This window comes from Xenopus laevis, chromosome 5L (assembly GCF_017654675.1).
Source record: "Xenopus laevis strain J_2021 chromosome 5L, Xenopus_laevis_v10.1, whole genome shotgun sequence".
NCBI classification, from domain to species: Eukaryota; Metazoa; Chordata; class Amphibia; order Anura; family Pipidae; genus Xenopus; species Xenopus laevis.
This window is the reverse complement of record NC_054379.1, coordinates 44,093,494-44,120,644: the sequence shown is the minus strand read 5'-3', so window position 1 is coordinate 44,120,644 and position 27,151 is coordinate 44,093,494. Positions and strand designations below refer to the sequence as shown.

The window sequence follows — 27,151 nt, the reverse complement described above, 5'->3', positions numbered from 1 at the left end:
AGATGTTTCCAAGAAGATTTCTCAATTTTAATTTCAAAGCTATACAGTGACAAACTGGTTAAAATGGAATTATTTTGTTAACATAGTTATATTATATTTCAAGTACAGGTGTGGGATCCGTTATCCGTAAACCCGTTATCCAGAAAGCGCCGAATTACGGAACGGCCATCTCCCACAGACTCCATTTTATCCAAATAATCCAAATTTTCAAAAATGTTTTCCTTTTTTTCTGTAGCAATATATACTTGATCCAAACTAAGATATACTTGATCCAAACTAAGATATAATTAATCCTTATTGGAAGCAAAACCAGCCTATTGGGTTTATTTAAGGTTAACATGATTTTCTTGTAGACTTAGGGGCACATTTACTTAGCTCGAGTGAAGGATTAGAATGAAAAATACTTCAAATTTCAAAGTATTTTTTTTGGCTACTTCAACCATCGAATTGGCTACGTCGACCATCGACTTCGAATCGTACGATTCGAACTAAAAATCGTTCAACTATTCGACCGTTCGATAGTCAAAATACTGTTTCTTTTAAAAAAACTTCGACCGCCTACTTCGCCACCTAAAACCTACTGAAGAAGGTCCTACGGGAAGGTCCCCATAGGCTTTCGATGGATCGAAAATCCTTCGAATCGCTCGATTCGCAGGATTTAATCGTTAGATCGAACGATTTTTCCTTTGATCGAACGAATTGCGGTAAACCCTTCGACTTCGATATTCGAAGTCGAAGGATTTAACTTCGATGGTCGAATATCGAGGGTTAATTAACCCTCGATATTCGACCCATAGTAAATGTGCCCCTTAAGGTATGAGGATTCAAATTATGGTGATTTTGGCACTTTTCCAAAAAATATATATTTTATGGAAGGAAAAAAAAAGGTTTAGTGTTCTTTTATTTTAGCCTTAATTCCTATCCTCGATGGGCACCAGGATGCAGGTAGGGCATGGTAAATATTAAACATCATAAAATACAAAGAGGATTTATTGTCTGTGTATGGGGGATGTTACTAGCAAAGAGTTCACTGATCATTCAGTTTATACTGAATAAATGGTTAAGGAGCACTCCTAATATTCCATTGATCATTCACAATAGTCTTGGTGTGACTCTCAAACGAATGGCCGCGTTGAACCTTGATAGTTTGTTCAAATAAACTATCAAGGGACGTGAGCTTACTCTTTTATCTGGAAAGGGTTTCTTGAATGAATTGTTAATGATATAGAGTATTAAAAAAGGCTTCATAGTTGTTTTGTTGAAACATGATTATTGAATGCCCTGTACAAATCAGACTCCCCCCCCCCCCCACAAGATGATGCTAATGATATTGGTCAATCCAAGCTTCTCCCTCATCTGTGCCGTCACTGGAACATCTTATTGGAAAAACAAATTATTCCAAAGCTCTTTTTATAGTCATGTTGATGAGTGATTACATTTGGAGGACGTTTAAAGTCAAAACCTGCTAAATGCAATGTAACTGGCAATCACCTTTTATTAAGAGGAATAGACCATCATGGCCCCACACATCAACACCAACACTAGCCAGCTGAAAAAATAACCTGAATAAACTTGATAAATTATTCATCTCAAGCAAGTAAGAATATTTTTATATTGGAATTAGAACTTGAAATTCATTCCTGTTAATAATGTGTGCACAATTTAGCCCGTTTCAAGCATATTAAGATCAAAAACAACAAAAAACTATTATTTGAATTGACATACAGGTATGGGACTTATTATTCAGAATGCTCCGGACCTGGGTTCTTCTGGATAAGGGGTCTTTCTGTAATTTGGATCTCCATACTTTAAATCAACCAAAAAATCATTTGAACATTAAATAAACAGAGGAGGATTGTTTTGCCTCCAATAAGCAATAATCATATCTTAGTAAGGATCAAGTACAAGGTACTGTTTTATTATTACAGTATAGGACCTGTTATCCAGAATGGGGTTTTCTGAATAATAGATCTTAAGTAATTTGGATCTTCATATCAATAAATAAACTCAATAGGCTGGTTTTGCTTCCAATAAGGATTAATTATATCTTAGTTGGCATCAAGTACAAGCTTGAAATCATTTTTAAAAATTTTAATTAGTTGGATTATTTGGATAAAATGGCATCTTTGGGATACACACTTTCCTTAATTGGGAGCTTTGTGGATAACGGGTTCCGTACAGAGAAAAAGGAAATAATTTTTTAAAAAATGTATTTTATTAAAACTGAGTCTATGAGAGATGGCCTTCCCACAATTCTGAACTTTCTGGGTAGCTGGTTTCTATACCTGTGCTGTACAGGCTTTTATCATTTTTGGACAACAGGATGCATAGTTTTTATGCTCATTTAAAATGCCTTCCTTACAGGTAGCAGCTAGTGGAGCCGGGATTGGTTCAGAAGAATCCTGCTATACAATGCCCCAAGGCAGAAGGGTTGGCTTAGATTAGAATAATAGATCTGAGAGGGTCTGTGGGAGAAGAAATGAGATGGGATAACAGAAGGCATTGGAAAAATAGTAGCAGAGAAGAGATGGTGGGAGGAAAGGATGAACAAAAAAAGGAAAGAATATTTGAGAACAAACATAGGAAAACAAATGTGATGGGAGAGGAAGAATGGAGCAAGAATAAAGGAGACAAGCAGAATAAAGGAAAATATAGTAAGGAGAGAGCACAAGTAATGTACTATGGCACACTTCAGTTCTAAGCATTTTGTTGGCTAGGCAGTAAATAGCTATGTGAGTGGGTAACAATATGCCTGCAGTTATAGAAGCACCCTAGTGTCAGGCAGTTATCATTTGAAAATGCTGCCCAAAAAGAAGGAGCAAAGCAGCACATGGTACAATAGCAAACATAAGTTTTCCATCAGTTTTACTGTGTTAGTTGTAAAAAAAATTCACACATCTTTCATTGTAGATAAAATGAGTTTAAGTAGCTTGGGAGAGAAGAGAGGAAAAATACCAATTAACTGATTGAGAATTAAATTTAGAATTGAATTAAATTTAGTTAGTGTAAATTTGCTGAAATATTTTCTAAGAAATACAATTTGTAGACATTCAGGTTGCCAGTGGACCAATCTTCTCTGTTATTAAGAGAATCAACTTTAGTGTGGTTGTTACATTAGGGGGCCCATTTACTTAGCTCGAGTGAAAGAATAGAATAAAAAAAAAAACTTCGAATTTCGAATAATTTTTTTGGCTACTTCGAGCTTCGACTACGACTTTGAATCGAACGATTCAAACTAAAAATCATTTGACTATTCGACCATTCGACCATTCGATAGTTGAAGTACTGTCTCTTTAAAAAAACTTCGACCCCCTACTTCGCCACCTAAAACCTACCGAGGTGCAATGTTAGCCTATGGGGAAGGTCCCCGTAGGCTTTCTAGAAATTTTTAGGTCGAAGAAAAATCGTTCGATCGATGGATTAAAATTATTTTTCGATCTAACTATTTGCGGTAAATCCTTCGATATTCGACCCTATGTAAATCTGCCCCCAGATGTGTACACCTGGAAGTTTTATGAAGAACCTGCCAATGATAAAACACGGATGAAACACAGATGGTTACCCTGGGTTCACTTATGCCATTTGAATGAATTCCCACAGTATTTCATTTGTTTCTCAAAACACATATGGACTCTCTCTGTTGCATATGTCTATTGGTTAGTGCATACATATAAACACATTTTAAACCATTTGGAAGCCACACATATACATTCATTTAGACCAATGACAACATCATTTGTCCCTCATTTTGTGTCACTAGTTCCATATTTCAAGTTATGTCTTTGTAGGATAAAGTTTTGTTAGGTGCGATAGTCTGTTATATTATGTTTTTTGCTGCATAGTTAACATTTTATTCATTAAGCCTGTGGCTATTCAGAAAAGGCTACACTTTTTGTTATTCTTGAGTTTCCATGCATATTTATGAGAGAAAAATAACAGGCAGTTGAAAAATGAATGATGAAATGAGTTTGCTGTAGCAACAAATTCCACTTCTTGGAGAGTCAGTTCCTGGCACCATACACACACCGTGCTTACTTAAGTCTCAGGGCATGTTAGCCCTTGTATAATGTGCCTGTGTTTCTGCTTTTTAAAAAGCTGTGGTTTTGCAGATGAGCTTGTGCTTTTGTCTCTGTGATTGCTGACCATGGTCAGAGAAGCGATTGGCTGCTCAAACAGCCATTTACATTTAACATGACCAGGGGTATTTCTATAAAAGTGTGCATTTCATTTTATGCCTCAAAAGTATGGAATTTATCATGAAATTAAATAACCTTTTTTTACAGTCACGGTGTAACAGAAGGCTTTCACGTTGGCATCAAGTTCAATTTAAAGGCTTTGTTTGCTATACTTATTAGCATGCCTGCGGCTGAGTTACAATGGATTTTATCCCAAAAGTTTACACTTTAATGGAATTAACAAAAACCAATGCAGTCTATGGAAAATAACAACATAACTATTAAAACTGTTTGCTGCGATTTCAGTACATTTTTATTTTTATGGGACCTGCTATCCAGTAAGGGATCTTTCTGTAATTTGTATTTCTATACTCAAAAATTATGTAAACATTATATAAACCCAATAAGATGGTTTTACTCCCAATTAGGATTGATTATATCTTAGTTTGGAACAAGTACAAGGTATTGTTTTATTACAGATTATAGAGAAAATGAAAATCGTTTTTAAAAATTTTGAATGATTTTGGTAAAATGGAGTCTATGGGGCAAATTTTACTAAAGGGCAAAAATTCACCAGCGTGACGTCGTTTCGGTAGTTCGCTGATTTACTAACAGTCGCTGCCGTAACGATTTTCCTTCGATCAAAAAAAGCTTAGAAAACTTATGTGGAAGGTCCCCATAGGCTAACATTGTAGCTCGGTAGGTTTAAAGTGGCGAAGTAGGTAGTCAAAGTTTTTTTTAAAGAGACAGTACTTTGACTATCGAATAGTCGAACAATTTTTACTTCGAATCGTTCAAGTTATAGTCGAAGTAGCCTATTCGACGGTCGAAGTACCCAAAAAAAACTTCGAAATTCGAAGTTTTTTTACTTCGAATCCTTCACTCGAGCTTAGTAAATGTGCCTCGTAATGTTCAAGGGTATAGTTCCCCTTTAATAAACAGTTCCTGGAATCCTGCCATCCTGAAGTAATTATGAACATGTGTTTTCTTTCTTTTAGTTTTGCCTTCCCCTGTTTTCATGGCTGTTCGTGGCCATTTTTTTCCCCAGATAGACATTGCCTTGTGTGCTGCTGGCCAAATATACACAATGAAGGTGTTACATTAAAACACTGTAATTGGCATCATGCCAGACAAACTGGAACAATAGTATGTTTTGCTCTGGACACCTTGTCATAACCTGCAGCTAATGACCGTATGCAACTCTCTCCATCAGAGAGGAATAGTGTCTGCAAACAAACCCTTTAATTGATACAATAAATCATACCATCCCTATGCACAATGCTAATCAGTAATTTCATAAAGGGTTTTTCACCTTTGAGTTAACTTTTAGTATGAAATAGAGAGTGATATTCTGAGACAATATTCTAGAGAAATTGGCTTTCATTTTTTATTATTTGTGGTTTTTGGGTTATTTAGCATTTTATTCAGCAGCTCTCTAGTTTGCAATTAGTTATGGGTGAATTTCTCCCATTTTGCAGGAAAATATGCGAATTGTCAGCAGAATTTGTGAAACGGCGAAAAATTAGCGAAACACAAATTTATACGCCGGCGTCAAAATATTTTTTTACGCCGGCGACAATTCCGACGCTGGCGACAATTCTGACGCCCATTAAAGTCAACGGGTGCCTAGAATTGTCGCTGGCGTCGGAAATGTCTCCGGCGTCAGAATTGTCTCCGGCGTCCGAATTGTCTCCGGCGTCCGAATTGTCTCCGGCGTCAAAATATATTTTGACGCCTGCAAACTTTCGCAGCAATTTCGCGAAACGCGGAAATTTGCGCCTGGCGAATAAATTCGCCCATCACTACTTGCAATTTTACCAAATTACCCTAGCAACCATGCATTGATTTGAATAAGAAACTGAAAGATGAATATGAGAGGGTCTGAATAGAAAGATGAGTAATAAAAAGTAGCAATAACAATAAATGTGTAGCCATTTGTTTTTTATAGATGGGGTCAGTGACCCCCATTTGAAAGTTGGAAAGAGTCTGAAAGGGAAGGCAAATAATTCAAACTCTTTAAAAAATAAATAATGAAGACCAATTGAAAAGTATCTTAGAATTGGCCATTCTATAGCATACAAAAGGTTAACTTAAAGGTAAATCACCCCTTTAAGCTGTTCTGCAAGTGCACCCCCATTGAATAGTACATTTCTCCAAGCGTTCAAGCAGTTGTACCAGCTGAGAGTTCTACATTCTACAAATGAATAACAATACTGTAATGAACAATTTCACATTCTATTTATTAACGCAGGGAGGCACATTTATCAAAGGTCGAATTTCGAATTCATGTACGTTTTTTTAAACTCCCCTAAACTCCCATAAATTCGAAATTCGACCATTTATTAATGAAATCGAATTTTCTCAGCTCAGACTAATTGAATTGACCAGAGAACTGTAATCAAATTTGATTTGTATTAGAAAAACTAGAATCAAATTTAAAAAAAAAATTCTCAGAAATAAACTCGATTGTCAGGAAGGCTGAAAACATCACCAAATCAATCCATGGACCTCTCCCATTGACTTATACAGCAATTCGGCAGGTTTAAGATGGCTCCCTGGTCTGAGCTGGCGAAGACAAGTCTGGCGGAACAGCTAACGTTCAGTAAAATCCGCATCTTAGTGAATTTGCACAGTTATATCCGTTCGCCAGAGCAAAAATCCACCTGGCGTTAGAGTGCAAAGTTGCGCTAGTGTCTATCTGCTTCGCTAGCGAAGTTACGCCTACGCCCGTTAGTAAATTGGCAACATTTTCGCCAGCGTTAGTCATTTCGCCCTTTAGTAAATTTGCCCCATGGTATCCATTATCTGGATAACTTGTCATCCAGAAAGCTCTGAATTACGGAATGACCATTTCCCATAGACTCCATTTTATACATGGGCTCATCTTTACTACCCATAAATACTGAAAATTTGCTATGCCAAAGATATTCTAACGTATTACTCAATATCTTTGTGTACCAATTTATTTTAGGACCTCCTTTTTGTTGTTTTCCTACATGGTGTATCATTTACTCTAAATGGGGTAATTTTCAGTCTAGGTATTCTTTCTGCATTCGTATAAAGGTATGGGACCTGTTTTTCAGAATGCTCGGGACTTGGGTTTTTCTGGATAACAGATCTTTCCATAATTTGGTACTTTATACCTTAAGTCTACTAGAAAATCATTTAAACATTAAATAAACCCAATAGGCTGGGTTTGCTTCCAATAAGAATTAACTATATCTTTAGTTTGGATCAAGTACAAGGTACTGTTTTATTATTACAGCAAAAAAATAAAAATTTGGATAAAATGGAGTCTATGGGAGGCAGCCTTTCTGTAATTCAGAGCTTTCTGGACAGCGGTTTCCAGACAATGGGCCCCATACCTGTATTATAATTATCGCTTCAATTACTAACTTAGTTTCTGCTTTTTCTACTTTTTAATGTTAGTGTCCATTTTTTTCCTGCTGTTAGCTATGTTTTAGCACACAAAGCGTAGTTGTTTCCCAGCTTTTACCGGGGTTGTTCACTTATTTTTTTTTTACGATTCATAGAATGTTTCTTGAAACACTTTAATAAATATAGTGTATTGGACTTTTCAACCAAAAATTGGAAGTTCTGTGATTTTTAACTGTAGCTTGCTGTCTTCTGCACAAGTAAGTTTAATGCATTATGTTTTTAATTCTTAACACATAATTATATTTGGAATGTCCTTCCTGAAACTCTCCGGAGAGAATCCTCCTTCAATTTTTTTTAAAACTAAACTCAAAGACTACCTCTGGGAGCACCTGGATGACGCCTGAACTTGGAACTGACACCTATTTGACAGTGTAACAAACTGTAACCTACAGCACTTTAATACCGAATTGTGTCTATTACCCTCCCATTTAGACTGTAAGCCCTACGGGGTAGGGTCCTCCAGCCTTTTGTCTCCTTGACACTGAGCACTTAATCTGTGTTGTAATTATATTTTATATTTACGTGAATTTTTTTTTTTTTTTTTTGTAACTTGTTTTTATTGTAAACGACAAATTATAATCACATTAAATATTTATACATGTTTCCATGAAGCGGAGAATATAGCAATTGTGATTCCGAATATAAAGCTGTTCAATAACATTTTAATAACATTTTAAACATTCAGCTCAGTTATGGTTTATAGCATTGGGGGCTTAGCATCTGTGGGGATTAGTTCAGATAGGAGGTCAGTAGTCTGTTAGTTTGATGACTTCTGGGAGGCGCGTTATCGGGTCTTAATGGTTCTTGTCATAGTGTTGCTAGATATTGGGATGATTCCATGATCAAAGGGTGATCCTTGAGAACTTCCATATCATACCATGACGTATGTCTAAAGGTGTAGATCGTGAGGCATTTGAGTTGTTGTGGGAGGTGTGCTATGTAGGTAGACCAGGTATTGAAGAATTTTGATGGGTTGTGTTCTTTCCTGGTAATGGTTTCCAGCCAATCCACATGGAAAATATGGTGTAGTTTTTGTTTCACCAATGTCATTGATGGGGGGTCCATGTGTAGCCACTGTTGCAGTATTGTTTTTCTGGCACCTGCCGCCAATCTGCCCATGAGGTGTTTTTCAGTTTTCGTGATTTGTGTAAATGAAGTAAGTGTACTAAATAGAGCACATTCTATGTGTATTCGGAGGGGTTCCCCTATCATCTGTGCACCATACGAAACAACTTCTTTCCAAAAAGATTGCATTAAGGAACAAGACCACATGGTATGTATCAGATTCGCTTCAGGAGCGTGGCATTTTAAACATACATCTGAGGAGAGGTTACCCATCTTAAATCTTCTGAGTGGAGTAAGATATGAGTTGTGGAGAATTTGCAATGACATTTCCTGATACCTGTTTGCCGGAAGTAATGTCATAATTTTAGTATGTTGTTTCAAGATGTCTGATTCTGTGGTATTAGGTATCTCCTTAATCCATTTGAAATTAGGTTTGCCTTCGTAATCTAAGTCTAGAAGTGGTTTAATGGTTTGGTAGATGTGCGAAGTTGGGAGTTTCCTATTTTTGTTCTTCCATAGTTGGTTTAATAAGTTACTTTTGTCATTATTTGGTGAATTGTATTTTTAATGATGCACTTCTTGTTACTTTTTATTTCAATGACCCCTTGTTTGTTACGTCTAATTTATTGTTTTGCTGTACAGTGCTTTGCCCTCAAGGAGCGCTATACAAATAAAAATATACATATATACATTATAAATGTCATCATTAAATTCACCTAGCCACAAGGATTGCTGTGATCAGTATAACATATGGCTGTTTGTGCAGGTTTATTTGGTCCAGATGGTCACTGAAACTTAAGATATTTTGAAGCATTTAAAACTGGCCATAGACGTGCAGATTATAGCCTGTATCATTCAGATTAATATGAAGTAGTAAGGAGAACAAATCACACGATGCGGGCCATTAAGTAACAGACCGCAATCGCACGAAGGTTATGTCCGACAAACAGTAGTGACAATCTCCCATTGATATTATCATTACATGCAGAGATCTTATCTTTTTACCTGAACGACAGATTGCCATGGTATGAAAAATGTCCAACAATTCGTCAGTGGTGGATTGCAGGCAATTTACAATCCCGTTGACATAGAAAGGGTTAAGGGCCACTACATCTAAAACACTACTTAATTCAATATTTAAAAAATTGTCGTTCCCTAAACTCATGTAACTGACCGCAGCACAGAGCATGTGCAGTGAATCAGCAGAAAAGAAGATGGGGAGCTATGGGATCATATTTGAAGGCACATCTCTTACCTGCTAAAGGGCTATGGTTGCCTTGGGCTGGTATAGAAGCCCAAAAAATAGAGGCCCATTTATCAAAGGTTGAATTTCGAATTCATGTGAATTTTTTTCAATTCGAATATACTCGCAATTCAGGATGTTATTTAAAAAAAAATGTCTAATATTGGGTCAACTGGTTCCTACCCAAAAATTCGTATTCGATTACTATGAAACGAGTTTTCCTCCTGAAAAAAAAACTTGAATGTCTGGAAGGCTATTAACATCTCCAAATGACTCAACAGACCTCTGCCATTGGCTTTTACATGAACGCAGCAGGTTTTTCTGTATGTGGCCAATGTTCGAATTAGGATTTAGTTTTAGGATTAGTTTCCATGGTTGAGGTGTGATAAATGTACAGTATTTCTACCGACTTCTTTAGTTACGCTTTAGTTCTCCCTTAACCACTGGGCTGCCTTATAGCTAACGGTGCTGTGGTTTGCACCTTGTGCTGGCTTGTAATCCAGCTCAAGCTCCAGAGCACAGCCATTGACCTGGATGATCACTATGGGCCACAACATTGTATGCATCTTGGACATCCATCCTTTAGATAAAAATCAGTTTTTAATCCCACAACTTGATGTTCAACTTTCAACAAAAGATTTGCCTTCAGCAAGTTGGCCTGTTTGATTTAGCAGAATATCTATAGAGGTCACCCTGCATATTTTTTTTAGAAAACAGAACTTAAAGTTTCAGGAACAGGTTGTTTTTGTGAGAAGATGCTGCAGTCTGCTTTGTTTTTCTGTAAACATTGCTAAGCTTCTATTTTAGGTGTTCTGAAAATAGTCATAGGAAAAATACAGTAACAAAGTCATATTTGATGCAGTCCCAAAATGAACTCTGTTTATATCCAAATGCTGTCATAGAGCCAACCCATATCAAAAGGACAGTAATAAAGTAAAGAAGTCTATCAGAAATAATGTTTAAATTAGCTGATTGTAAACATGTTAAATACATGTAGTTATATTGCAAATACAATAATCAAATAAACAAGATTACATTAACTGTAAGGAGAAATTATGAGAAATGTAATTTCTTAACTGTATTGAGAATTAAGAGAAATGTTACTAAGTACAAAAAAATATTGAAAGAATGCAAGATTTTTTAAATATAAAAACATTTTTGTACATTTGATATTACAAAACAGTATGAAGCATAGTATGAAACAACAAGATGCTGGGCAATTAATTATTAATGAGATTGTTGTATTGCTATTGCATGGTGTGTTTTGAGGTTTGGGCAGTGTTCGATTGACCACACCTATTGCTATGAAACTTGACCACAAAGTGCTGTTCTGGTCTCATCTGACCACAAAACCTTTTCCCACATTTCATCTGGGTCACCCATGTGCTATTTGGCAAACCCCAGACATGATTTCACATGGTTCTGTTTAGTAGAGAGCCTGTTAGGTGAACATGCTTCATTTTTTTTCTATAAGAATGGTACCAGACACAAGGACAAAGAGAGAATCAAGAACAAAAGATAACATGAATCTCCAATGTGACCCAGTCAAATCCCTGATATTTATTTATTTGTGACTTTGCTTTAAAACTAATGTTTGTAGTGTATCTGCCTGGAAGTACCATCCAACACAGTGTGCAAAGGTGGTGTGAAGTCTGAATACTCATGCAAACAGAATATTTCTGTTTTAGTTTTGTTAAGATATATATGTATTTCTTTTATTTATTACATTTTTTTTTTCAATTCCAGTGCTTTGAAATTAAAATGTCACTACAAACAAAATTTCTAATCTGATATTGATGAAAGTAAGTGGTCAGGATTTTGAATACTTTTGCAAGGCAATACAATTCATGTATTTTTAGAAGTTCAATCAAAACGCCCATCTGTTTGACAATGCTATGCAAGAGTACACTTGAGCATAGATCTCTGAATTTCAGGAAAACCCTCTACCCATGTATTTTGGTTGCCATTTGATCTATGCCCAGCTGTGTGTTTATTGGCAACTAAAATGAATAGGGCAAAAGGTATTGGTATTTAAAGGTTTAACATTGTCAAAGGTTTAACAGTGTGTGTATATTACTGTGATTTGGAGGATCAGACCCCATTTTCATCAGTGATTAATGCATAAAACTTAGTAATGGATTGACCTTCGTTGAACTGTTTGTAAAAAGGGTCTGTTAAAGACATTGTAAGGTGTTAACTGTGTCTATTGTACAGACAAAATGAGGTGTAAGGAAAAATAGGAATTAAAAGATCACAAAGAAGACTAAAATTACGAACTGTGCTGGCTGAACATCAAGTGTTTTGACTTTTAGTATGAGACACCTTCAGCGAGCCAGTTTGGCCACCACTCTGTGTGGTTTATAAAAGGGAACTGCAAGAAATGCTAATATACTAAACGTCAAGCCTTCATGATTACATTTTACCCTTGCTAGAAAAACACATCCAAGCCAAAGCTGAAAGCCTTCTTTTCAAGCCATTTGGCAGCTCGAGAACCAGAGTTTAGTATGCTGTGTGATAATACTGTTTTTTGTTTTCTAAAAATAACTGGAGATTTCCTGAGTCATGAACAGAAGGTCCATTCAGAAATTCTCAGTCCACCTGTTGTCAAAGTATTAGTGTTATTTTCCTTTTTTTTATTTGGAAACCCGAGACCTCTTGTGTTCTGTAACAACATTTAAAATAGTCTTTGAATTGCTGTTAGCAGCCTATGAATTAAAAGGGTAGTTAGTCTTCTAAAAAAAACTAAAAACTTTTTTTTAGTTAAATTGTTTTTCAAATAGCACAGCCAAAATATACATTTTCTGATTTCTATTTTTAGTTTTTGACTGTTTTCTAAGATTTGTTTAAATGTTCATTTGTTACCCTCTAATGTTTCAAGGTTGAGCTCATGTAAGTTGTGGGTTGCCTACAATAGTTGATATTTTTAGAAATTCTGTCTACCCAGCATGCTGTCTGAGATATGAAGTCAGCTGTTATAATTGGTACATTACTTATTGGCATTGCTCTGATGCTGCATGAATCAAATAGTATTGGGAATTGTAACTACTGGAGAACACCAGAGGGGTAAAAAGGAAGCCATAACTTTTCTAAAATTGAAAAAGAGTGAAAATAAATAAAAAATGAAATATAAAAAGTATTTTCTCAAAAATGAGTTTATGTAATTTGGATATCTATGCAATGTCCTCAGTCTTTTAAAAAATAAAACCTGGCATTTGAGTAATCAGACATTTGTTTTTTTCCAATACGTTTGCATTAAAACAATGCCTCTGAATTAATGTAATTGTGATCAGTTAAATTTAACTGAACTTTAACAGAATTTAGACTAATTATAGGAGCGGACAATTTCTCAGCTTGAACTAGCTTGAATCAACCAACTACAGTGTGAATTTCTTCATGTAAATTTTTTTTGGCTATATGTACACCTTTTTACAGAAATTAAAATATGTATCTCCCAAATTTAACACTGGGGGTTGATTTATTAAAAATAAATAAACTGTATGGTTGCCACTGATGGTTGCCACTCAGAAAAACTTTACAGAGCCTGTAGCATTTAGCAATTTATTTTTCATAATGGAAAATAATTATCTAAACCTTTCTCCTCGCATGAAGTTTGCATTGCGGTGTCGGGATCCGAAACAGCCTTGGTGCTACCTGAAGAACTGAAGAACGCTTGGCTGACAGTTCGCTAACACATTCTGACGAAATAACACAGTTATGAAATCTGATAATTTCGCCAATACATGGAAACTTTTCCTATTATGAGGAAAATATTTCTGAAAGAAATATTCGTTAAATATCAAAAAATATTGAACAGCTGAGAATTCTTCAGTTTTATTATTAGAAAGTAATGCAAAGGCATCATAGAATTACATTTCCTTGAATTAAGGAACATTAATTACATGAATTTTAAAACACAATCAAATGACCTTTTTTCACTAAAGGATTCCCATTTTCTCTGCTGGAAATACTACTTTAATCTAACATAACATAAATATAGTTGATCATTCATTTTGATGCTTTAGATCAGTACTGTAGCATGTAGCCCCATTCATCAGATCTAATTGTACAAGATTATCATGGCCCCACTGACTGTCCAAGGACTTTGTAGGCTTTTGATTTATTGGATAGTTGAAGGTTGGAGAACTGTGCCAACAGCATAGTCAGACACTTTTAAAATGATTTGTCTTTGAGCAGATGTTGCCTGTTTTCTATAAACCCTAACATTTTGCTACTTCTGGGCATTGTAGCCCGACTGGCCGATTGGTATAGCTGAAAAAAAAAGAGGAAGACTGACTGAATGATATATGTTTGAGGTCACAAAGAATATAAAATTGTACTAGTAGGGATAAATAAACGTTGCATTCTTTAGTACTGAACCATAGGAAAGACCACATGTGCACAAACATAAGCCCGTAGTAATATTTTCTGGGTTTTTGACTTAAAGGCAGATTTTAAAATATGCTCTTTACTCAGTGCACTGGAAATGGTTTCTATTTTTATAAAAAGCCAAACTAGTTCAACTTGGAGCATCTTTTATCTAGAAAGCTTGGGACCTAAAGGTTTTCTATAATCTGGAACACCATGCTTTAAAGCTACCAGAAGCATTTAAATATTTTTATTAAAAAAACTGGCACCTTACAACTGTTTCTCCTTTATGCACATTGCCTATCACTCAATTTGAAAAAGTCTAGTACTGCCTAATAATCCAACTTAAACTTGACAATTAATATATATAGGGTCCTGTTTAAATCCTCCGCTACAAAGGCCCTATAGCCCCTGGTATCTGTCTGGCTTTTGCCAAAGCGGCATAGGTAAGGGAATTCTGGGAAATGCAGCTTGTCCTCCCCATAGATGCATTTTGGTTAGGGACAAAGCTTATCTTGCTAATACATTTTAAGACATATACATTTCTTCAAAGTTATTTAGAGCTTTCAGCTCATCCTTTACCATTCCAAGCCTTAGAACATTCAAGGTTATAATGTAAGATGAGACTTTATTAAGTAGCTGCAGGATCTAGTGTTAGTGTGCCACACCACAGAAATTGATTATTTCAGAAAATTTGAGTTTCACCACTGTATAACAGGTACCATTGACTTGTAGCTTATATCAAATTTGATGATTACTGTTTGAAGGCTATTGACCTGGGATGACATGGGGATACAACCACTGAAAAATAACTGTTCCTGGGTAAAGTTAAAAATAATGTTTGTCCAGGGGTAAAATTAGTACATGTATGGAACCTGTTATACAGAATGTTCGGGGCCTGGCGTTTTCCGGATAATGTATCTTTCTGTAATTTGGCTCTTCATACCTTAATTCTACTTGAAACATTAAATCAGGCCATTGGGCTGGTGCTACTTCCAATAAGGATTATTTATATCTTAGTTTGGATCAAGTACAAGGTACTGTTTTATAATTACAGAGAAAATGGAAATCATTTTTTAAAATTTGGATTATTTGGATAAAATGGAGTCTATGGAAGATGGCCACCCCGTAATTTGGAGCTTTCTGGATTATGGATTTCCGGATAACTGATCCCACACTTGTACTAATGAACACTAGCTAGAACACATACATTGTACAGAAATCATGCAGGGTTGGTATGTAGGGCTTGGCATCATATATATATATAGGGAGGTTGGATTTAATATGGGTCTCCTTCCCAGAATGGTCCTTATATTAAGAGGGTTACTTATCAAAAATTAACTCACAACTCGAATCGTTTCTAATTTGAAAAAAAAAAACCCCCAGAATGGAAAAAACTAGATTCAGTGAGTTCATGGTTGAATTGAAGGTTATTAAAGGGATACTGTCATGGGAAACAATTTATTTTTTCAAAATGAATCAGTTAATAGTGCTGCTCCAGCAGAATTCTGCACTGAAATTAATTTCTCAAAAGAGCAAACAGATTTTTGTATATTCAATTTTGAAATCTGACATGGGGCTAGACATATTGTCAATTTCCCAGCTGCCCCAAAACATGTTTTCTGATGACAGGTTACCTTTAACATAGGGACCTCTGCCATTGACTTGTACATGACCTAGACAGGTTTTAGATGGTGTATTTTCAGATTCAAGCTATTTCCAGGGTTTGGGTATAATAAATTTCGAAAAAATTTGAGTTCTTTTTAACCCAAAATTTGACCAAAAAAACAAACTCGAAAACTTGAATTTTTGGGGAAAACACAACTCGATCCTTAATAAATAAATAAATGCTGAAATAGCGAGTTTTAAAAACACTTCTATTGTTATATGTATGTATATATATATATATATATATATATATATATATATTTATATATATTTATATATTTATTTGAAATTGTCATTTGGGTTGAGATTTTTCAAAGAGTAAGCCCTGGGTGTGTCTATGATAGGTATGCGAGGCCTTGGAGTATTAAAAAAAAAAAGATTGAGAAGTTCAAACTTGTGTATAATACATTACGCTCCAACAGGCCCACTGCCAGTCAAGCCCCTTTGGGGAGGGAGGGTTTTCCTGCTGTAAAATTGGCGGTTTGACAGTTGCAATTAACAACCTGGATTGAAAGGTGGCTTGCCAATCCTATTCAAATGGTTTAACTTATCAAATTTTTATATTTTGGCTCTTTTGTAATGTATCAGATTTGCCAGATCAGAGTAGCTGCTTTTTAGTAATTTTGTGAAATTTAACATATAGAATATGGGTTTCATTTTTTTAATTCTCTTCAAGCGTGCACCTATTAATATAGACAGTAATGTACCCCCCCCCATAATATATAAGGGCACTATAAATCACAGAGGAGCTGCATAGCTGAGTAAAGCATGAGTCATGACTGTGGCCTCATTTGATTTCCTATAGGACTATAAGTGATCCATGAGTGTGCTGCCCGTTGATAGCTAATTTGGCATCCCCACATGCATCTAGTCATCTCTTTTTGTAAACGTGTCATTTTGATAGAGCGGGCCAGTACATTCATGTGTAACTTCTCAAACGAGAAGACCTAGAACATGGAAGTGGTTGAAAGGTCCTCATTGTTTCCTTAAGCGCATGTAGGCCTGTCATGTATTTACAGCTGTAGCTGGTTATGGGAAGTAGCTAGATTTTCTTTTTTGATCACCAAGTCTATTAATCATTAAAGTCCAGGTTCCTGGCAGTGAATATAAAGTTGTCTTTATAAAACATTTGTTTTCAGCTAGAGATTGTGCAGTAGTGTGGGGGAAGCACAACAGACAAGGGCCACTTCAGTGAGCCAATTAAAGTCATAAATCCAACAGGAAATCCTCCACTTTGTAGCCCAGCATTGAGGATTTTTATAAGGGGACATGCCAGTTGAAATTCATACTCCTCCATTACTGAATTCTTTTCGGCTATGATCGTTATAGCTTTGCCTATTAACATCAGGAGACCTGACGAAAAAGAAAGGAAATTCTGTAAACTAAAACAGAACCTATCTCCTCCTTCATTTATGTATAGAACTGCTGTGAGTCACTGGTTTCATAGAATCTAAATGTTGTCATACTTCTTAGAATAATAAAGGTTCTTGCTTGTAACATTGCATTCATGCTACTGATGAGGTGCAGTATTCAATACCAAAGGAAAAAGACGGCACTCCGGTAGGAAGGCAGGTTTATTGCAATAACCTGCAAAATTCATAAACTTTATGCGAATCAATCCCTTAATCATAAGCATCAAGAATCATAAGCATGATGAGGTGTAGTACTTGTGAGAAAAGTAGTTTTTACAAATGGGGAGGGTTATTCACTAAAATCTGAATTTTTCTGATTATTTGAATAAAAAAAGTCCAACAAAACTATTTGACCTTATTTATTATTTAAAAGCATGATTTAATCGGATCTGGGGAAAACTCAATAAAATCAAGTGGAAACCCAAATCATCCGTTTTTTACTGAGGTTTTACCCAAATCTCACTATTTTTTTCTGTCTTTTTCCCAAAAAAACACATATTTTGGTCAGATTTTCAGGTGAATTCCAGCGCAGACCACATAAACTTCCAAATAGGATAGGGGCCTCTCACATTGACTTATATACAATCTTGGCAGGTCTGAGATGGCAGATTTTCAGATTCTGACTTTTTGCAGCATTGGACCTTAATAAATGTGAGTTTTGCATTAAAAAGCTTGTCCGGACTTTAGTAAATAACCCCCTTAAAGTAACTAGAAAAAATGATGTTTTAGGGACAATAATTTGGGCACAGAATAGAACATACAATGATGCTATTAACAAAAGCTTGAATCCATACGTATTCCCCAAGTTGAAATTTCTGATGCAAAAAATCCATGATTTTTGTAGTTAGCTGCATAATGAATTCCCCATAAAGGGTTGGACAAGTTCGTACTGCAGTTACATATTATGTATTTTCAAAAATGTTTTGTTTTCCAGAGCTTGAATGGCTAATATCTTGTTGTAGGAAATAAGGGATTGGGTTCCTAGATGACTGGGCTAATTTTTCTTTAGGGTACAATCTTTATAGCAGTGACGGATTGCACCTCAATGAAAGGGGGGTCTTCTGTGCTAGGAGAAGGCAGAGGGGTTTGTCTTTATGCAAAGCTAGATTTAGTGTTGCGAACCAAAGGAATTACGAGGGACAGCACCAGGGAGGGTAGAGGACTTAAGGTTACTGAGAAAATGTAATTAAAATTGGTTTATGCTACTAAACACCCAGTATAACTAAGTCAAGTTGTTTTTATGAGTGACTTCAGTTATGTAGCCATTGACTGGAAGTACTGGGGTTGCCCCGTCAGAAAAGTGTTGCAGGGTTTTTTAATATTCTATATGGCAATGTTTTATTTCATCTACTTCAGGGAAATATGCTAAGAAATATGCTTGTTTGGATCTGGTAATTATACAGCGGCCATCCCTTTAGGGCAGAGACAGATGAGAAGATTCGGGGAGATTTAGTCGCCTGGCGACAAATCGCCTCTACTTTGGGCAACTAATCTCTCCAAACTGCCTCCCCTCCGGCTAGAATTGAAATCACTGACAGGATGACACTCGGAGCGCTTCGTTTTCCGAAGTTTCATCATGAGGCAACTTCAGGTGACTTCGGAAAACGAAGCACTCCGAGTGCCATCCCGCTGGCAATTTAGATTCTAGCTGGCAGGGAGGCAGTTCGTGGGAATTAGTCACCCGAAGAGGAGGGGATTTGCCACGAGCGACTACATTTTTCCTGAATCTTCTCGTCTGTCTTTGCCCTTAGACTTCAGTGACTAAACTTTCATTTGAAGCAATGAAACTTAACGGTGAGGCCAGCCAGTTTGTGGAATACCTTTTAGGGTGATGATGTGATGGTAGATACATGTTTAGGAAAAAATCAAATTACACTCTGAGAAGATAACTGGCTACATTTTAATGTTGTATATAAAGAATACCAGTATATTATATTTCTTGTTTAATTCATTACTCAATTATTTTTTTTTTGCAGTTGAAGAAGCAGCTGGGAGATTGTGACTCTATAACTCAGGAAATTGTTGGCAGTGCTCACTTGGAGAACTATGCGCTGAAAATGTTCCTTTATGCAGATAATGAGGACAGAGCAGGGAGGTTCCATAAGTAAGTCTTAAATACAGATGTTCATTTTAATGCATCTTGGAAATGACTCCATTTCTTTATGATCAAAATTGTAGAGCTGAAAATCCCACTATAAATTACATTTACACTGAGGCTTAAAGGAAAACTATACCCCCCAAATAAATACTTAAAGGAAAACTATACCCCCCCAAACAATGTAGGTCTCTATTAAAAGATACTGAGTAAAACAGCTCATGTGTAAAACCCTGCTTCATGTAAATGAACCATTATCATAATAATATACTTTTTTAGTAGTATGTGCCATTGGGTAATCATGAATAGGAAATTGCCATTTTAAAAAATAAGGGCCGCCCCCTGAGATCGTAAGATTCACTGTGTACACATACAAACCACATGTAAGGTCACATGAGCCAATTAACAGACAGAGTTCTGCCTTTTGCTTCCTCACTTCTTCCTGTTACAGTTAGCAGGGGCGATCCTGGACCCTCCACCGCCTGAGGCAGCAGCATTTGCTGCTGCCCCCCTCCCCTGGAAATTCACTCTTAAAGTACCAGGAGCAGCATTTTTGCTGCCCCTGGTACCTAGTGGGGCGCTGCCGCCTGAGGCGACAGCCTCAACTTGCCTCATTGGTGAAGCACCCCTGACAGTTAGTGTTGTAGTATTTCTGGTCAGGTGATCTCTGAGGCAGCACAGATAGAGTCACGAAATGGTGGTTCAAGGCAAGAGATGTAAAAGGGCAATATTTATGTAAATATATATTACAGTTTGGTAAGAGTCTTTAATATGTCATTCAATTTGATATAAACTATCTGTTGCTTAAGTATTCATTTTGGGGGTATAGTTTTCCTTTAAGTAACAGTTTATATCAAATTAAGTAGATAGGCAAACAAAAGGGAAGGGCCGCACTAGCTCACCGCTCTCCCCTCTAATCAGGTGCACAGTCAGACAGTGACCCCACTGTGTATACGGCAAGACATTTGACGGCAGACGGCACTTCTGAAAAAAGAGGGTTTATTATATATATATACACACACCAGTTATATATATATACACCAGTTCGTTAAGATTCTTAAATATGTCACTTAATTTGATATGGCAAGACATTCGACGGCAGACGGCACTTCTGAAAAAAGAGGGTTTATTGGAAATCCTGCCGGAATACACCTAACGCGTTTCGGGAGTTATCCCTTAATCATAGGTTCCAAACCTATGATTAAGGGATAACTCCCGAAACGCGTTAGGTGTATTCCAGCAGGATTTCCAATAAACCCTCTTTTTTCAGAAGTGCCGTCTGCCGTCGAATGCCTTGCCATATCAAATTAAGTGACATATTTAAGAATCTTAACGAACTGGTGTATATATATATATAACTGGTGTGTGTGTATATATATGTATATATATGTATATATATATATATATATATATATATATATATATATATATATATATATATATATATATATATATATATATATATATATTGCCCTTTTGCATCTCTTGCCTTAAACCACCATTTTGTGATGGTCTGTGTGCTGCCTCAGAGATCACCTGACTAGAAATACTACAACTCTAACTGTAACAGGAAGAAGTGTGGAAGCAAAAGACAGAACTCTGTCTGTTAATTGGCTCATGTGACCTAATATGTATGGTTTGTTTGTGTGCACCATGAATCATTCCTTATTTTTAAAATGGCAATTTTCTATTTAGGATTACCAATTGGTACATACTACTTAAAAAGTATATTATTATGGAAATGGTTTATTTGCACGAAGCAGGGTTTTACATATGATCTGTTTAATGCGATATATTTTTATAGAGACCTACACTGTACTGGGGTATACTTATCTTTTAAATTGTTGTGTTCAGTGATTTTGTTACAGCATGTTTCATCATATATACAGAATATACACTGTTCAAGAATGCACACCACATTTCACCCTTAATTCTCAGCATAAGCCCCTATACACCTCTACTTCAATCTGGCAGAGGTTAGGTTAGATTAAGTACAGAGTGGCATATTCATAAACAGGTTTCTGTGCCACTTCTTGCATGTCTTCTCCATGTAAAAACCACTGTATTGGGAAAAAAGCTTTGATGAGTCTGTAAAGAAAACAGGCTCTACACACTTACATATTATGCAGTATTACTTACTACCCAGTTTCCATATAAATCTACTTCACTTGCTTTTGTTTCTACCCCTATTCTTCATTGGACTAAACCAGTGAATATCTATGTAAAGCTGATATAAATACATATGAGAAAGGGAAAAATCCAGTTTCCTTTTTAAATAGGTTTTAAAAAATTGTAAATAATTAAATTAGATTGGGGTTATCCGGGGCGCTTCGCCAATGAGTTGAGGTTGTGTCCTCAGGTGGCAGCGCTCCACTAGGTCCCAGGGGCGGCAAAAATGCAGCTCCTGGTACTTTAAGAGCCGAATTTCCGGTTTTCAAACCGGAAATTTGGCTCTTCTAGCACAGAGAGAGCAGTTAGGCTCTCTGTGCTAGCTTACTGGCCCTCTCTACTGCCCTTGTGAACCCCCCCTGGACCCTCTCAGGTGCCAAAAGGTAAGCGCACGGGGGAGGGGGGGCGCCTCTGGAGGCGAAGGGGCCAGGATCGCCCCTGGTTGTTATAAAAGTTTTTTGGAGGTGGGCTACCACATACAGTGGCTTAACTATTGCAGCCTGTACCACAGGCACCACAAAATTTGGGGCCAGCAGGTAGGAACACACTCACACAAGCAGTCAGGAGGCTGGGCAGGTAGTTTGGAGAGTACACTGGGCCCCTCCAAAGATTTTTTTTTTTGCGGGGGGGGGGGGCCCAGCATATCCACATTACATCTCTCCCTTTAAAATACATCCTTTTATAAATAGGCTACATTAAGGGGGTTATTTATCAAAGGTCGTGTTTGTGAGGTTTTTTATACCTCAAATGAACTCATAACTCGAATGTTTTCTTATTTATGAAAAAAACATTAATTCGCGTAATCGGGGTGAAAACTCAAACACAGTAGAACCTCAATTTTACATCCCCTGATTTTAAGTTTTCCCTCATTTTACATTGTTGTTTTGTGGTCCCATCTATATATATTATGCATAATACATTTTCCTGGATTTTACACCATTTTTTTCTGGTCCCCTCAAAAATGTAAAATGGGGGTTCTACTGTACTCTAATTTATTGAGTTTTCCGCAAAAAAAAAAAACTTGAATCGCTCAAATTTAGCAGGTTTTCTACCGAAAACCACAGAAAAAAGCCCAAAAAACATGAAGGCTACAAACATCTTCAAATAGTTCAAGGAATCCCTCTGCCATTGACTTCTACATGACCTTGACAGGTTTTAGCTGAAGTATTTTCGGATTCAAGCTATTTCCAGCTTTGACGCATAATAAATCTAAAAAAAAATTGCATTTCCCCCCCCCCAAAATTCTAGTTTTTACTGAAAGCTACTTTCTGAATTTTTCGGAGAAAACACAACTCGACACTTAATAAATAACCCCCCTATGTTTACATAATGGTATTTTATTATGGTTCAAGTCCCATAGTGTACAAATCTTAAAACAGATTAAACAGTTCATTAGATGAGAGAACAAGAAATATATACAGAGGTTGTGTCTGCTTTTCAAGCTATGATTGCAGCTTCTTGTCATGCTCTAGACCTTTGTTATGACAACGTAAAACACAATTCTGTGTTATCTTTCTTTTCAGAAATATGGTGAAATCTTTCTATACCGCTAGTCTTCTTCTTGACACACTCGCAGTATTTGGAGAGCTTACCGAGGAGGTAAGCATCAAGCTATTTTTATTCTTCAAAAAGGATGGACTGGTTTGACGTACTGTTGAGTTACTCTGAAAAATATTGCAATCAAAATTTGTCACAAAACATACTAAAGAATTTAGATCTTTTTCTTTATATTAAATTTGTTGTATAGGGAATAGGGGAAATGGCTCATTTTATTCAAAAAGCGTCGTCGGATAAGGCTATTTAGCTTTCTTTATTCTTAAGACAGTTGCCCAATCTGACCTAATTGCTTACTTGTGACTATGAGTTAATATTCCAGATTAAAATGACATCTGTTTTGTGAATTTCCACCTATGTTATATTTGGCTGACTTAAGTAAAAACTGAACTCCAAGGGAAAAGGCATCCGCAGGTCACTTTCCACTGACAGTAATGAGAATCCTCGCAAGAAGCCAGCAACAGGCAATTGTTTCAGGTGATATTTGTGTACCATAGGATACCATTGGTCCTTTCCGTTGCCATTAATAGGAAGTGGCAGATATACTCGATAAGTCGATAAGTATTTCACAGCTCCATGAGTTAGATTCACTGAGTTAACAACCACTTCGCTTTTTCAGTCATATTTTTCTACAGAAACAGGAGTAGTGAAAATAACACGTTTGCACATGTTTTGTTAGGGAGATTTCAGAATTGGTATTCTTTCTGTTTTCTTTATCATGCTTCCTTGAGCTTCCCTACATAGAATAATGATCAAAGCTGTGAGGGAAAACAGTGAGTTTTAGTAATGCTATAAAGCTATGTATAGGAGTTCTTATCTGTTTATTAAAGGGATTGTTCAATTTTAAATTAACTTCATAGTATGAGTAGAGAGTGATATTCTCTGACAATTTGCAATTGGTTTTTTTTTGGGTCCAAATGACCCTAGCACCTTGCATTGATTTGAATACGAGACTGAAATATGAATAGGAGAGGGCCTGAATAGAAAGCAAAGTAATAAAAAGTAGCAATAAAAATGCATATGCAGCCTTACTGAGCATTTGTTTTTTTAGATGGGGTCAGTGACCCCCATTTGAAAACTGTAAGTCAGAAGTTAGAAGAAAAAGGCAAATAAATCAAAAACAATAAAATATAAATTGCAAAGTTGCTAGGAATTGGTCATTCTATAGCATACTAAAAGTTTCCTCAAAGGTGAACCACCCCTTTTTGGATTGTTATTTTCTTCTAAATGCATCATGCTTATTATATCTTTTCTATTATCAAGTTTTAATGTGAATGTTTACGGGATCCGTTATCTGCAAACCTGTTATCCAGAAAGCTCTGAATTACGGAAAGGCCGTCTCCCGTAGACCCCATTTTATCCAAATAATACATATTTTTAAAAATGATTTCCTTTTTCTCAGTAAGAATAAAACAGTACCTTGTACTTGATCCAGATTAAGATATAATTAATCCTTATTGAAAGCAGAACCAGTCCATTGGGTTTATTTAATGTTTTATGATTTTCTATTAGTCTTAAGGTATGAAGATCCAAATTACAGAAAGATCGGTAATACAGAGAGCCCCAGGTACTGAGCATTCTGTATAACAGGTCCCATGCTCATAGTGTCTTCCCTTTCCTACAGTTCCTGAGCAAAGTAGTTGCTTTTGGCATTGTATTCTTAGTTAAACAGTTTATGCCAATATACTTCTTTAAGAACAGCAGCTCACTAAACATACGCATTACAGTTTACATATTTGTTGCAGTCATATAAGCTTCCATTACTGACTGCAATCCAAGGAATTGAGGTGGAAGGTTTAGTTTCTACAAGATGATAAATATCTTTATCAAGCACTGATGCACATTTGGACTAATACCGGTAGTTATAAATGTGCGTTTACAGCCATTTTCAAGACTTGCATATCCTACCCATTCCACTGAAATAGTGAGGCGGTAGCCTTTCTTACTACGCTGAAGAATAGTCACAGGAATTCCTTTTGTATAAGCTCTGTATGTTCTGCTTTAATACAGATGTATGGCTAAGGCAGATTTGCAGTTTGTAGTGAAGACTCAGATGCACTAAACCTGCCTAAACAACCGCCGGAGTTTGCTGGGAAGTAGATTTAAAGGAATTCTTCAGTATAAAAATAAAAACTGGGTAAAAAGATGTGCAAAATTAGTTAGCCAAAAATGTAATCTATAAAGGCTGGAGTGACTGTGTAACAGAACAGAACAGAACAGAATACAACTTCCTGCTTTTCAGTTCTGTTGATTTTCACTGATTGGTTACCAGGCAATAACCAATCAGTGACTTGAGGGGGGGGTCATATGAGTCATAATGTTTGCTTTTGAATCTGAGCTGAATGCTAAATGCTAAGGATCAATTAAAAACTCACTGAACAGTTTTGTCCCATGTGCCCCCCCCTTCAAGGTGCTGACTAACTCAGAGTTAGAGAGCTGCAAAGCAGGAAGTAGTGTGCTGTTCTGTTATGTTAGACATCCAGTCCCTCCAGCCTTTATAGATTTGATTTTTGGCTTACTAACTATATTATAAAAAAATTTTATTTTGCACATACTATCTATTTACCCCGTTTTTATTTTTACACTGAACTGTTCCTTTAAAGGGGTTGTTCACCTTCCAGCACTTTTTTCATTTCAGTTGGCTTCAGATAGTTCACCAGACTTTTCCAATTACTTTCTATTTTCTATGTTTCACAGTTCTTCTAATATTGAAGTGTTTCAGTGTTCACCTTACTAAAGCTACTCTGGGAGCGGGGGTCGCCAACTCTCTAAATTGATACATGAGCAGAATCCCTGAATTTCATTAAATTAGCTTTTAGTATGCTGTAGGGAGTGATATTCTGAGACAATTTGCCATTGATTTTCATTTTTATTTGTTTTTGAGTTATTTAGCTTTTTATTCAGCAGCTCTCCGGTTTGCAATGTCACCCTAGTTGCTAGGGTCCAGAATATTCTAGCAACCATGCATTGATTTGAATATGAATTGGAGAGGCCTGAATATAAATAAATATGAGTAATTAAAAAGTAACAATACATTTTTTAGCCTTACAGAGCATTTGTTTTTAAATGGGGTCATTGACTGGAAAGAAGATGAAGGCAAATAATTAAAAAAAGAAAAAATGAACGCCAGTTGAAAGGTATCTTAGAATTAGCCATCCTATAACATACTAAAAGTTAAAAGTGAACCACTCCTTTAAAGGCAGCTGTTAGAATTGATACAATAGTTCCTAATACTCCAGATGTATCAGCTAAATGATGCAAAATAGTAACTTTTCAGAATCTGCACATTAATTGCTGATTTGCCAGGCTGAAACACCAGAGACGGGAACATTCAATTTTAAACTTAGATATTGGAAAAACTGTAAAAAAAGAAATGGAAAGCAATTGAAAAAAAGTCTTTATTTCCGGAGAACAATCTGAAAACAATTCAACTGAAAAAGTGTTTGGACGGTGAACAATCTTTTTAACTGGCTATGGTCAAGGCTGAAGGAGGGGACCTATAGCAACTCAAATTTTCATTTATAATGTTGGCAGATATAAAGTAGGTTCATAGAAAGAAATTAATGCAAATCTTAACATAGACATGAAAACTTCCAAAAAGTTGTGTGTGTTGCTAAGTCATTTTGAAGCCTACATTCTTGGGATAAATCCTCTTTTTACAGCTTCCTTATCATTGGCTTTTTTAATATAATTATGCTCAGGCGATTAATAAACTTTATCCCTGTTGTTCAGTATTTAGATAGACAATTGTATATAAACTTAATCTGCCTTTGTAATTTATATGCAGATTTGTTTCCTACCATTTAAATTAGCACTTTGAATAACATTAACATTTAACAAGCTATTATATTGTTTCAAATGGTCACACTAAAAATATCTCACTATTGTGGCCTCAAAGAGCACTCCCTAATGTGGTTTTATGTGTTTTGAAGAGACTTTGTTGCATTATTGGTCTGCTTTCAAACTG

The 27,151-nt window shown here is 36.1% G+C and overlaps 1 protein-coding gene across 1 annotated transcript in view; it reads left to right on the top strand.

Annotated features, from left to right (window-relative positions):
- Positions 1-27,151, top strand: part of vta1.L (vesicle (multivesicular body) trafficking 1 L homeolog) — a 117,155-nt gene that overhangs the window by 42,737 nt on the left and 47,267 nt on the right. Inside the window, 2 exon segments of the mRNA NM_001094264.1 lie at positions 19,343-19,470; positions 23,154-23,229. Coding sequence (NP_001087733.1) covers positions 19,343-19,470; positions 23,154-23,229 — 204 coding nt within the window.